The 13,630-nt window shown below is 62.9% G+C and overlaps 1 protein-coding gene across 1 annotated transcript; it reads left to right on the top strand.

Moving 5' to 3' along the window:
* Window positions 1-3,427: 3,427 nt before the first annotated feature.
* On the top strand, window positions 3,428-5,492 carry EGR4 (early growth response 4). The gene is made up of 2 exons (XM_056490097.1): window positions 3,428-3,811; window positions 4,102-5,492. The coding sequence occupies exons 1-2, from the start codon at window positions 3,673-3,675 to the stop codon at window positions 5,394-5,396; spliced, it is 1,434 nt and encodes a 477-aa protein (XP_056346072.1). The 5' UTR covers window positions 3,428-3,672; the 3' UTR covers window positions 5,397-5,492.
* The last annotated feature ends 8,138 nt before the right edge of the window (window positions 5,493-13,630 follow it).

Genomic DNA, 13,630 nt, shown 5'->3' with positions numbered 1-13,630 from the left:
CATCCCAGGGACCGGGAGAGAGAGAGAGAGAGAGAGAGAGCCCTGAAACCGGGACAGAGAGAGCCCGGGGACCGGGACAGAGCTCAGGGACCGGGACAGAGCCCAGGGACCGGGACAGAGCTCAGGGAATGGGACAGAGCTCAGGGAATGGGACAGAGCCCTGGGAATGGGACAGAGCCCAGGGAATGGGACAGAGCCCTGGGAATGGGACAGAGCCCTGGGAATGGGACAGAGCCCAGGGAATGGGACAGAGCCCAGGGAATGGGACAGAGCCCTGGGAATGGGACAGAGCTCAGGGACCGGGACAGAGTTCAGGGACCAGGACAGAGCCCAGGGAATGGGACAGAGCCCAGGGACCGGGAGAGAGAGAGCCCTGAAACCGGGAAAGAGAGAGCCCTGGGACCGGGACAGAGCCCAGAAACCGGGACAGAGCTCAGGGACCGGGACAGAGCCCAGGAACGGGGAGAGAGCCCTGGGACCGGGAGAGAGCCCAGGGATCGGGACAGAGCCCAGGGATCGGGACAGAGCCCAGGGATCGGGACAGAGCCCTGGGACCGGGATAGAGCCCAGAAACCGAGACAGAGCCCAGGGAATGGGACAGAGCCTCGGACCGGGACAAACCCTCGGACCGGGACAGAGCCCAGGGACCGGGACAGAGCTCAGGGACCGGGACAGAGCCTCGGACCGGGGCCGAGCCCGCGCTGCTCCCCGGGCTGGGTGAGCTGTCTCGGCTCGGATTCCCTCCCTGCTCCGGGTGACGCCACGGTTCCCCCAGGAAGGCGATCCCGCCCCCTCGGCAGCCAGCAGCCCCTTCTGGCTCGGGGGATGCGCAGCCAGCGCCGAGCCGGGGCTTGGCCGCAGCCCCGGTCACGTTCTGCCATTACCTCATGCGCGGTGTCACTCCACACACACTCCTCCCGTCCGGGAGGGTCGCTCCGAACCGGTGCGGCTTTTATCATATAAACATACCTTATAAAAAGCTTTAAAATAGAAATCTCTATCCATATCAGGCTTAAAGGATGGAATATTCACCCAGGAGTGGTGGGGACACCAGGCAGGACCTTTGCAGCCACTCGTGCACAGCTGAGGGTTAATAAACCACACAGTGATGGTGATTTTCTCACCGGGAGCTGAAGCATTGCCACGGGTTTAGGATCAGCTCTGAGGATGGAGGGAGGTCCATGAGAGCTGCCCCTGGCCCTGGCTGTTGCAGGGAGCTCCCCATGGGGTTGTCTCAAAGGAGGAACGGGATTTTCCGTGTCTGGGAGGAAGGGGAGCAGCACACCCAGCTGTCCCAGGTGTGTGTGGCAAAGACCCAGATGCAGCTGGGAGACTGGAGATCCTACACATCCCACAGCCTGACATCCCTGACAGCTCCCTGGGCACAGCCAGATAAATTCAGAGCCTGCTGGGCCCAGTGATGCTGCTGAGGAGAGCTGGAGGACAGACCCCATACCATCCCTTGCTTGGATCCCAGCACTCCCCCCACAGCAGGCTGGGCTTGTGTGCAGCAGCCACAGGGGAATATTTCAAACCTGCTCACCATCCTGCTCCCCATGATGTCCTGAAGCTCCAAATTCCAGAGTCACTGAGCGCTGCAGGGTGAAGTTTTGCCTTTGATTTACTGAAACCCACGGTCTGGCCATTGCCCTGGGCTCCCCTCCTCTCCTGTGAGGAGACAAATGGGGAATAATGGGATGGCACCGAACATTTCCACACTCTGATCATTGCCTGCATCCCTCCATCCCTCTTTCATTTCCAGCCTGACCCTGGGGGCTCCTTCCCCGAGTGCCCAGGGGGGTTTGTCACCCCCCTGCCTCTGTGCCGGGGCTCCGGGTGTGGCTGCAGAGGCAGCAGCTGCCCCCAGTGAGGGGAGGTGCTGCCAGACACAAATCCCGGGGATCTGCCCGAGGTGATGCCGTGACTCATGCTGGAGCCAGGAATAGCTCGGGGGCAGGGCCCCTCACAGCTGGGGCTCACCTGGCAGGGCCTGGGCACGGGGCACGGCCCAGCACATCTGGGGCACAGCCCGGCACATCTGGGACACGGCCCAGCACATCTGGGGCACAGCCCGGCACATCTGGGACACGGCCCGGCACATCTGTCCTTGCAGCAGGGGCTGGAAGCACCGGGAGGCAGGGAAAGCAGGCATTTGGAGAGCCCCCCTCCTCTTCTCCAACTCCTTTGCATCCACAGCCCCTCCAGCACACCGAGCCGCTGGATCAGCGGGTTTATCCCCCAAACTCTGTACGAACATCCCTCACGCTGGGGCTGAGCCCTGCGGCCAAAGCGCCCAGAGCAAACCGCGCCAGAGGCCGGTGACAATCCTGTCCCCAAAGCGTCCCTGCCTGCCCGGGATCGGCTCCAAGTCACTGCTGGAAACCGGGAAATCTCCAAAGCACCGGGGCCGGCAGCACGGCCCGGCCCGGCTCCCGCAGGGGCTTCACCCCGCGGCGATGCTGCGCCCCGGGAGGATGCTCAGGGCTGCACATCCCTGCTGAGAGCGTCCCCCCGGGTTTGGGGGGGTTTGCAGCACGGACCTGTTTTCTCCAGGCCGGCTCCGAGCTGGGTGGGAGCCGTGAGCTGGGATGGCTGAATGCCGGAGGCAGCGAGCTGCTGACAGCCTCTCCTTCTCTCCTGGCCGCTCGCTCTGCCGCAGGAGGAGCCGGCATCCGCCTCCTATCCAAGAACCGGGGAACGCCAGGGAAAGGATGGCAAAATGCGGCCGGGAGAGGAGGGGAGGGGAGGGAAGGGGGCAAGGGGAGCAAACCCGGCCCCTCTGGCGCTTCTAGAAGGAACAAAAGGAATTCACGGGGAAGAAACAGCACGGGGCGAAGGAGATGCAGAGCCGGGAGAGGAGCAGCCCACGGTGGGACGGGAGCCAAGGCTGCGGAGCAAGGGCCGGAGCCGCGGGGATGCCCCGCAGCCTCCCGAAATCCCGGGAGCCGCAGGGGCCGAGCGAAGGCTCGTTCTGCACACCTGGGCTCGCACACCCGCCCGGAGCTGCGGGAGGGGATGCTGGGCGCACACGCACACAGAGCGGCAGAGATTTGTTAAAAATATCGCGATTATTAGTTAAAAAGAGAGAAGGAAGGGGGGGGGGGGGGGAAATGAAAAACAGAGGGAGAGAAAAGGGGGAGGGGAGGAGGGGAGGGGGAGGGAAGGGGCATGGCGTCACGGGAGAGATTTCCTTATTGGGACTCCCTAGCCTACATCCTGAGTCCATGTATGGGCATTTACGTCACGGCAGCCTCACTGGGGACTCCAGAAATGGCTGCGGCGGAAGGTCGGAGCAGCCCCGCTCCCGCTATAAAGGGGGCGGCGGGGAGGGAGCTCCGGGTGTCCGCTCGGGCTGCGCCGCCGCCGGGCCCTGCCTGCCCCCCCCCGCCCCCGCACTGCCCCCAGCACCCCCGGGCGTCACCGGCGGGGTCCCCGGCCCCCTCCCCGAGCACCGCTGGGACCGGTGCGGGCCCCCCCCGCCTCATCCCCGAGCACCCCTGCGGCCGGTGCGAGCACCCCGAGCGCTCCCGGCGCATCCCGGGCTCGCCCCGAGCATCTCTCGCCTCCCTCCCGAGCATCCCCCGGCTCTCCCCGGGCATTCCCCGGCTCATCCCGAGCATCCCCGGCTCGTCCCCGCCCGCCCCCCCCGCTCCGGCCGCGTCTCCAGGGAAGATGCTCAACGTTATGGATTTCTCCTGCCCGGACCCGCTTTACTCCAAGTACGAGGAGAGCTGCGAGATGAAAACGGGAGACCTGCAGGGCTTGGGGCAGCCCGAGCAGCAACTTCTGGCAGAGGCCGATTTCCTTGGAGGTGAGGGCGGGGGGGAGCCGGGCAGGGATGAGGGACCCCGCTGGGAATGATGGCTGCATCCAGGAACGGGGAACCTTCCCCTCCTCCGCCCTCAGCCCCGGCCTGGGGGTTCGGCTAGCTCAGGGCGGGGGTGCTGGGGGTCCTGCTGGGGCCGGGGATGAATCCGGGGCTCCCCGTGCGCTTCCAGGGCCGGAGACCTCGCAGTGACGCACCAGCCTCCCGCTGCTGCCCGCATCCCGCCCCCGGCCCCGCATCCCCGCATCGCTCTCACCGCCCCGCTCTGTTTCCAGGTGAGCTGCTGGGCGCCCCCGGCAGCGGCGGGGCCGTGGATTTCTCCCTGCTGGGCAGCCAGCCCTCCCCTTCGCTCAGCTACACCGGCAGCTTCTTCATCAAGGCGGTACCGGAGCACCCGCAGGACCAGGAGTCCCTCTTCAACCTGATGTCGGGCATCCTGGGCATCTCGCCGTTCGCCTCCGCCGAGGGCCACCAGAGGCACCTGGACGCTCTTTACCCGTGCCCCGAGGTGGCCCAGGGCCAGCTGGAGCTGTACCCGCCGTGCCAGCCCGAGCTGAGCGGCTCCAGCCCGGCCCCGTTCCCCGAGGGCTACGGCGCCTTCTCCGCGGCCGAGGGCGCTCAGCCCCTGCAGGCGCAGCCCGGCAGCTCCCAGTGCTTCTTCCAGCCCAAGCTCCCGGACAGCAAGCAGGACATCAAGCTGTCCTCCGCCTCGCCGCCCCTGGACAAGTTCAAAGCCTCCTGCGCGCAGTGGGAGCCCCTCTCCCAGCAGCACCAGGCCTACTTGCCCGCTGGCTTCCACTCGCCCGAAGGCTTCGAGAGCGGCCCGGGGCTGTTCCAGCCGCTGGGCTCCAAGCTGGAGAGCGTCCTGCCGGTCAGCTGCCAGCCGGAGCTCGGCAGCCTGCCAGAGGAGCCCGCCTGCTTCGGAACCCAGCTGGGCTTCGGCTGCGAGCCCGAAAACTTCCCGGCCCGCGGGGACTTCGGGGACGCCAAGATCCACAGCATCCCCGCCCCGATAATGCCGGACTTTGACGCCTCCCTGGCCCAGCCCGAGGTGCTGCCGGGCCTGCTGGGCTCTGCCGAGCTCCTCCACCCCCACCCCTCTCCTTCTGTTGCCCCCACGGACTTTCTGGGCCACCCCCCGTCCCTGCTGCCCGCCGCCCCGGCCGCGCTGGCCGAGCCCAAGAAGAAGACGCGGCGGAGCAAATGCTCCTCCAAGTGCTTCTGCCCCAAGCCCCACGAGAAGGCGTTCGCCTGCCCGGTGGAGAACTGCGTCCGCAGCTTCGCCCGCTCCGACGAGCTCAACCGGCACCTGCGCATCCACACGGGCCACAAACCCTTCCAGTGCCGCATCTGCCTGCGCAACTTCAGCCGCAGCGACCACCTCACCACGCACATCCGCACCCACACGGGCGAGAAGCCCTTCTCCTGCGACACCTGCGGCCGCCGCTTCGCCCGCAGCGACGAGAAGAAGCGGCACAGCAAGGTGCACCTCAAGCAGAAGGCGCGCAGCGAGGAGAAGCTCAAGGGCCTGGGCTTCTTCTCGGTGGGGCTCTCCTTCGGGACGCTCTGAGCGCGGCCGGCCCCTCGCCGAGGCGCCCCCAGGCTCTCGGGGCAGAGCCGGGCTGGGAATTCCCTGCTGAGGAGAGCAGGAGGCGGCGGAGGAGCAGCGAGGACGGGACGGGATGTGGCGGCAGAGCCGGCCCCGGGCCGCGGGCACTGAGCCAGCCCGCAGCTCCTGTTGCGGGAGGGAAGGGAAAACCCGTGTACAGACAGAAATCAGCACCGAGCTGGCTTCTGGGGACACTCAGCGCCCGGGCTGTGATTTCCCTCCAGGATGCTCTGGCTGCAGATTTTCCCGTCGGGGCTGCGGCTGCTCCGGTCCTTTCTCCCCAGGGAGAGAGAGGCCACCGAGCTCTGACAACCGGTGCTAACAGACCCTTGGGAAAGGTGATTTCAATATTATTATTATTATTGTTATTATTATTATTATTATTATTATTATTATTATTATTATTATTATTATCATCATCATTCTGTTTGTAAAAAGAAAAGGCCTCTATCAGGAATATTTCAAATTTGTGTCTATTTTTCTAATTAAAGATTTGAGCTGATCTAAGCCCTCGCTGAGGTTGCTCTCTGCCTCTCCATCCTGTATTTCCCTTGGGTTTTTGACCTCTGCTACTGCATTTTGGGGGGGAGGGGAAAGGTGTTTCCATAATTAGCAAGGAGAAGAGACTCTGCCGGTGCAGAGGGGTGTTGGTGACACCTCCTGAGCATCCCAAAAGGATGAGGTTTTATCCTGGGCCACAGCAGCAATCCCAGCTCCTGTGCTGGGTCTCCCTCCAAGCAAGGACGTGCTCTGGGTTGGTTCTGCTGGGGCTGAGTCCTGGAGGAATCTGCCCCTCTCCTGTGAGACCCCAAAGCCCAGCCCAAGCCCCCGTTCCGGGATCCTGCTTCCCAGTGGGATGTGGATGTCCCTTGGCTTCACCCTCAGGCCGTGGGACCGGGTCCCCATTGCCCATTTCCAGCCGGGCTCAGCCCCGGGGTTGGAGGATCCGGGCAGGACGGGCGCAGAGGGACGCTGTTGATCCCCTCCCCTCTGGAATTCTGGATGCTGGAGAAATGCTGGTTCCCATCTCCCGGCGCTGGGCGGCACAGGAGGCGCTGCTGCAGCCAGCAATGCCCCTCCCATGGAAGAACCTCCCTCCTCTGCTGCTAAGGGTCAGTTACAATCAGGAAATCCCAAAATCTCGTCCTTCCAGCGGGAGCTGGGGTGCTGAGCTTTGGTCTCCGTTAATCAGGAGAAGGTGCCCGTGGGAATGGAGCAGGGGCAGGGCTGTCACCTGCTCAGGTGATTTAGGGAGGGAAACAGGCGGGGAAGGGCACAGCTGCAACCTGCTCTTTCCTTTTCTGGTGGATTTTGTCCCCTCCAGCAGCCCGGGAGAGGGGGGATCTGCCCCCCAACCATATTATGAAGGAGAGAGGGGTAACCCTGTTTTATTCCCTCATGCCCTCAGCCCTTTGTCAACAGGAGCATTCCAGGGATAAACACCAGTAATCCCAGCAGAGTCCAGTATCCCAGTAATCCCAGAGGAATCCAGTGTCCCAGTAATCCCAGAGGAATCCAGTATCCCAGCAATCCCAGCAGATCCAGTGTCCCAGTAATCCCATCAGAATCCAGTGTCCCAGTAATCCCAGCAGATCCAGTGTCCCAGTAATCCCAGAGGAACCCAGTGTCCCAGTAATCCCAGCAGATCCAGTGTCCCAGTAATCCCATCAGAATCCAGTGTCCCAGTAATCCCAGCAGATCCAGTGTCCCAGTAATCCCAGAGGAACCCAGTGTCCCAGTAATCCCAGCAGATCCAGTGTCCCAGTAATCCCAGCAGAATCCAGTGTCCCAGTAATCCCATCAGAATCCAGTGTCCCAGTAATCCCAGCAGATCCAGTGTCCCAGTAATCCCAGAGGAACCCAGTGTCCCAGTAATCCCAGCAGATCCAGTGTCCCAGTAATCCCAGCAGAATCCAGTATCCCAGTAATCCCATCAGAATCCAGTGTCCCAGTAATCCCAGCAGATCCAGTATCCCAGTAATCCCAGAGGAATCCAGTGTCCCAGTAATCCCATCAGAATCCAGTGTCCCAGTAATCCCAGCAGATCCAGTGTCCCAGTAATCCCAGAGGAACCCAGTGTCCCAGTAATCCCAGCAGATCCAGTGTCCCAGTAATCCCAGCAGAATCCAGTATCCCAGTAATCCCATCAGAATCCAGTGTCCCAGTAATCCCAGCAGATCCAGTATCCCAGTAATCCCAGAGGAATCCAGTGTCCCAGTAATCCCATCAGAATCCAGTGTCCCAGTAATCCCAGCAGATCCAGTGTCCCAGTAATCCCATCAGAATCCAGTGTCCCAGTAATCCCAGCAGATCCAGTGTCCCAGTAATCCCAGCAGAATCCAGTATCCCAGTAATCCCATCAGAATCCAGTGTCCCAGTAATCCCAGCAGATCCAGTATCCCAGTAATCCCAGAGGAATCCAGTGTCCCAGCAATCCCAGCAGAATCCAGCGTCCCAGTAATCCCAGCAGATCCAGTGTCCCAGTAATCCCAGCAAAGTCCAGTGTCCCAGCAGATCCAGTGTCCCAGTAATCCCAGCAGAGATCCCAGTAACCCCGAGTGCCAGTGTCCCAGGTGTCCCAGCAGATCCAGTGTCCCAGTAATCCCAGCAATCCCAGCAGATCCAGTGTCCCAGGTGTCCCACAGAACCCCAGCTTGCCCGGGGTGTGGGGCCCTGTGGATTTGGGGTGGGAAGCTGGGCAGGGGATGGGTGGGTGGTAGCAGAGATGGGATGTGGGAAGGGGCCAGGAGGAAACCTGGCTGGGGGAAAATCCCAGATTTCCCCTCGGATGTGTCCCTAAAATCTCACACCTGACAGTGACCCTCGGGTGACCCTCCCAGCGTGTGGGAGCCCAATCCTGAGCCAGGAGCACTCCAGGGGTGCAGATGGCCCTGCAGTCCCAGGAAAGCTTTTCAGGGGGACACCCCATCTTCTGTGGCCAGCCAGGAGCTGAGGGTTCCTCTGGGAAGGGGCTGGGCTGGGCCCCCGGGGGATGGCAGGTCCTGCTGGGCAGCAGAGGGGCTGTCCCTGCTCCACGGCCATGAATGATGCAGGAGCCTTGATTAATGCCCCAGGAAACCATCAATCATTGATGCTGGGCTGGCAGCTCTGCAGAGGCACCTCTGCAGCTGGGCCCTCTGCTCCTCTGGCAGCACTGCCAGGGAGCTGGGAGGGGTGGGACACACCCCAGAGCCGCCCCACAAACACACCTAGCCACCCACAGCCATCCCACAAACACACCTAGCCACCCTACAGCCATCCCACAAACACACCTAGCCACCCACAGCCATCCTACAGCCACCCCACAGCCATCCTACAGCCACCCTACAGCCACCCCACAAACACACCTAGCCACCCTACAGCCGCCCCACAAACACACCTAGCCACCCACAGCCATCCTACAGCCATCCTACAGCCACCCTACAGCCACCCCACAAACACACCTAGCCACCCACAGCCGTCCTACAGCCACCCTACAGCCACCCTACAGCCACCCCACAAACACACCTAGCCACCCTACAGCCATCCCACAAACACACCTAGCCACCCACAGCCATCCTACAGCCACCCCACAAACACACCTGGCCACCCACAGCCATCCTACAGCCACCCACAGCCACCCCACAAACACACCTAGCCACCCACAGCCGCCCCACAAACACACCTAGCCACCCAACAGCCACCCCACAAACACACCTAGCCACCCACAGCCGTCCTACAGCCACCCTACAGCCACCCTACAGCCACCCCACAAACACACCTAGCCACCCACAGCCACCCTACAGCCACCCCACAAACACACCTAGCCACCCTACAGCCGCCCCACAAACACACCTAGCCACCCACAGCCATCCTACAGCCACCCCACAGCCATCCCCCACAAACACACCTAGCCACCCACAGCCATCCTACAGCCACCCTACAGCCGCCCCACAAACACACCTAGCCACCCTACAGCCACCCCACAAACACACCTAGCCACCCACAGCCATCCTACAGCCATCCTACAGCCACCCCACAGCCACCCCACAAACACACCTAGCCACCCACAGCCATCCTACAGCCACCCAAAGCCACCCCACAAACACACCCAGCCATCCACAGCCATCCTACAGCCACCCACAGCCACCCTGCAGCCATCCTACAGCCACCCTACAGCCACCCCACAAACACACCTAGCCACCCACAGCCATCCTACAGCCATCCTATAGCCATCCTACAGCCACCCTACAACCACCCACAGCCACCCACAGCCACCCTGCAGCCATCCTACAGCCACCCCCACAGCCACCCCACAGCCACCCCACAACCACATCCAGCCATCCCACAGCCACTCTACAACCACCCCACAGCCACCCCACAGCCATCCTACAGCCACTCCACAGCCATCCTCAGCCATCCCACAGCCACCCTATAAGCACTCCCAGTCACCCCCAGATACCCACAGCCACCCACAGCCACCCTACAGCCACCCTACAGCCATCCTATAAGCACTCCCAGTCACACCCAGATACCCACAGCCACCCCACACCAGGGTTAAAGCAGAGCTCAGGGACTCTCTGGGGAACAAGGCAGGCCCAAAGCTGGATGCTCAGGGGTTCAGTCAGGACCAGGGCAGGGATTGACCAGGGCAGCCATGGACCAGAGCAGGACCAGGGGTAATCAGAGGGTAATTAACCCAGGGTAATCAGCGGGTAATTAACCCAGGGTAATCAGAGACCAGACTGGGACCAGACTGGGGGCTTGGACAGCACTGGGGACCAAAGCTGGGCATTGAGAGACCAGAGCAGGACCCGGCTGGGAATCCAGGCAGGGTGCTGGGGCTGGATCGGGACCAAGGCAGGGATTAGGCCAGGATGATCAGGCACCAGCTCAGGGACACCAGCAGAATAGTCAGGACTCAACCAGGATCAGGCCAGGGATGAAGACAGGACTATCAGGGGCTGTCCTGGCACCCGTGTGCCCAGGCACCTGTGTGCCCAGCCCGGGCTGGGGCAGCAGCAGCCCAGGTACCCGGGCTGGGCTGCACACCTGGCCCTGCATCCGGGAGGATGCTGCGGGTGATCCCAGCAGGAGCTGCCAGGGTTTCACTCAGGTGGGGCCGGGGGGCCGGGCTGGGCTGCACACCTGGCCCTGCATCCCGGAGGATGCTGCGGGTGATCCCGGCCAGGGCAGGGGCTCCGAGCTGGGCTGCACACCTGGCCCTGCATCCCGGGAGGATGCTGCGGGTGATCCCGGCCAGGCCCGGGGTTTCACTCAGGTGGGGCCGGCTCAGCCCGGGGGCTGCGGTGGCACACGCCGTGCTGGTGGGGAGCAGGCAGAGGGAGCTGTGCGGGAGGAACCGTGCGAGCAGCCCCGGCTCCGGCTGCAGGGGAGGAGGCGGCTGCCGGCGCTCGCCCTCCGCCTCCCTCCATCCCTCCATCCCTCCTTTCCGCCATCCCTCCATCCCTCCATCCCTCCATCCCTCCTTTCCGCCATCCCTCCATCCCCGCATCCCTCCCTCCTCCCTCGCTCGCCATGCCGAGCCCGCGCTGAGCCCCCAGCGCCCCCGGGGACTCGCCATCCCCAGGGCGCCCAGAACCCTCCCCGCACCCCGCCGGGGCCTTCAGCCTCGCCTTCCTTCCTCCTCCTCCTCCTCCTCCGCCTCCTCCTCCTCCTCCCCCCACCCGCAGCCACCACCCTCTCTCTCTCCCTCCCTCCCTCCCTCCCTCCTCCCCGGGGCCTGCCCGGCATGGAGCTGCTCCCCGCGGGCTGCACCCCTCCTGCCCCGCATCCCCCCGCCCCGGCGCAGCGCTGAGCCCTCGGCAGGCGCCTCCTTTGTGCGGCTCCGGCCCGGGGGTGGCCCGCGGGCGAGCGGGAGAGATGCTGCCCTGGCCGGAGGAGCCCAGCGCGGGAGGACGGCGGCCAGGAGCAGGTATGAGGCTACGGGGGATGGGATGGAGCGGCGATGGTGCTCTGGGAGGTGGCGGCTTTTCCCCGGGATGCTCCCGGCAGCAGGGGGACGCAGAGGGGACAAAGCCGCCGCCAGGATGTGAGCACGGACCGGCCGCTCCCTGCTCCGGGGGCTGGCGGAGGGGGCCAAAATCGCACCCGGATTTCCGTGCCCACCTCCCCCGAGCCCCCCGTGCCTCAGCCCCGGCACGGGGCTCCGGGAAGGATGGGGAGCAGCATCCTCCATCCCGGCAGCATCCCCCACCGCCTCCCTTCTCCATCCCCCTCTTCAACCAGGCAGGGGAGCTGCCTGCTGCTAATATTTTTTTTTTTTTTGGGGGTGGGGGGGAGGGCAGAAATCTCGTTAAACAATGCGAAGAAAGGCTCCATGATGGATCGCAGGTAGCGGCGCTGGAGCTCCGGGGATGCTGCAATCCCGGCGCTCGGCTGCGTTTCCCGGCTCCGGATGCCTGTGGGTTTTATCAGCGTGGCCGCCGTAGTAATGACTCCACGAATAATTCCCTCAAATCCTGCTGGTTGCCGTGGAGATGGGAGCGAGGAGAGGTTTTGCAGGGAAGGACCTGCCCAGGACACGGAGCGAGCTCCGTGCGCTTCCCCATCCACGCGGGCCGGATCCTGCCGCGGGTTTTGGCCGGGAAATCCGGGCTGAGGCTGCCCGGGAGCCCGGGGGACGTGGCAGGGATCCAGGCCCGAGGCAGCACGGCTCGATTCCCGTCCCTGCGCTGCAAAAGCGCTTTCTCATCCCCCCGGCAGCCGCCGGAGCCGCCGGCCGTGCTTTGTGCGTGTGGGGTCAGTGCGGGAGGGTGTGTTTGGTACCGACCCCAAACACAGCAGCCAAGCGGGTCACAACCCCCCGGCTCATCTGGGTTTTATTTCTTGCACGGGTTTTTTGCCTTTGCTGATTTTTCCTTTAAAAAATGGTTTCCCAGCCTCGAGGTGTGGTTGTCCCTCCGAGGGGATGCTGAGCCACGGGGATGCTGCCCTGGGACCAGCAGGGACGGGTGGAGGCTCCGTGGCAGCTCAGGCTGTGGGATGCAGGAGGGCTCTGAGGGCTGGGAGGGTGCTGGGAAGAGCTGTTGGTGGGATATGGCAGAGGGATGGGCAGGGAAAATTCCCACCCGTGGGTACTCTCGGTGTTCTGGGGTAAAAGCATTGCAGTTTTCATCTTTGAATGGGAAATGAATGAAAAATGGAAATATTGTACCCTGAGGTGTGTTTGTGCCCCCCAGGCTGGAGGGGACCGTGGCAGCCTCCTGGATTTTCACTGGCTGATCCCATTTCACAAGGGTCAGGTTTCCCCCACTGTTGCTGTGGAGGATTTTGTGAGTGGGGGATGAACCAGGTCCCACAGGGACCCTCACCCACCCAGGCAGGAGAGGCCACCCTGTCCCCTGCACTGGGCAGCGTGGGGAGCCCAGGGATGGATGAGAACCCTTGGGGATCCATCCCATTCCAAAATTGGATATTTTGGATCCCAGGGATGGATGAGAAACCTTGGGGATCCATCCCATTCCAGGATTGGATATTTTGGGGTCCCAGGGATGGATGAGAAACCTTGGGGATCCATCCCATTCCAGGATTGGGCAGTTTGGGGTCCCAGGGATGGATGAGAGACCTTGGGGGTCAATCCCAGTCCAGGATTGGATATTTTGGGGTCCCAGGGATGGATGAGAGCCCTTGGGGGTCAATCCCATTCCAGGCTTCATGGGCTGATCCAGCAGGAGTGGGCCAGCCTCTGCCTGGAGCAGGTGGATCCCAGGGGATGATCCTGGGCCTGGGAGACCCTGATCTGCAAGGCCTCACTGGGTGGTGCAAAGGGGTCACTGTGCCACCTCCTGTGACAAGCTCAGGTGGATGGAGCCGTTCCCATGGGCTGTACTGATGGCTTAGTCCCCCCCAGATGGCTGTGACCCTTCCCCAGGGCTGGGAGGCCTTCCCAGCCACTGTGGATCTTCCCAAGGGTTTGTAGAACCACAGAGTCGCTCAGCCTGGAAAAGATCATCGAGTCCAGGAGCTTTGGAGCTTCACAGGGGCTGTGGAGCTTCCCAAAAACTGTGGAACTTCCCAAAAGCTGTGGGTCTTCACAAGGGCTGTGGGTCTTCACAAAGGTTGTGGAACTTCCCAATGGTTCTGGATCTTCCCAAAAGCTGTGAAGCTTCCCAAAATCTGTGGAGTTTCCCAAAGGCTGTGAATCTTCACAAGGGTTGTGGGTCTTCCCAAGGGCTGTGGATTTCACAAGGGTT

The sequence above is a fragment of the Oenanthe melanoleuca genome, chromosome 4, assembly GCF_029582105.1.
Source record: "Oenanthe melanoleuca isolate GR-GAL-2019-014 chromosome 4, OMel1.0, whole genome shotgun sequence".
In the NCBI taxonomy this organism is placed as follows: Eukaryota; Metazoa; Chordata; class Aves; order Passeriformes; family Muscicapidae; genus Oenanthe; species Oenanthe melanoleuca.
Note: the sequence above shows the minus strand (reverse complement) of the source record. Positions and strands in the feature narration are given on the sequence as shown.

Excerpts from the sequence above, each read along its gene's own strand:
- EGR4 (XM_056490097.1), top strand. The coding sequence starts at position 3,673 with ATGCTCAACGTTATGGATTTCTCCTGCCCGGACCCGCTTTACTCCAAG. Across the intron at positions 3,812-4,101 it reads AGAGGCCGATTTCCTTGGAG|GTGAGCTGCTGGGCGCCCCC; the intron begins GTGAGGGCGGGG and ends CTCTGTTTCCAG.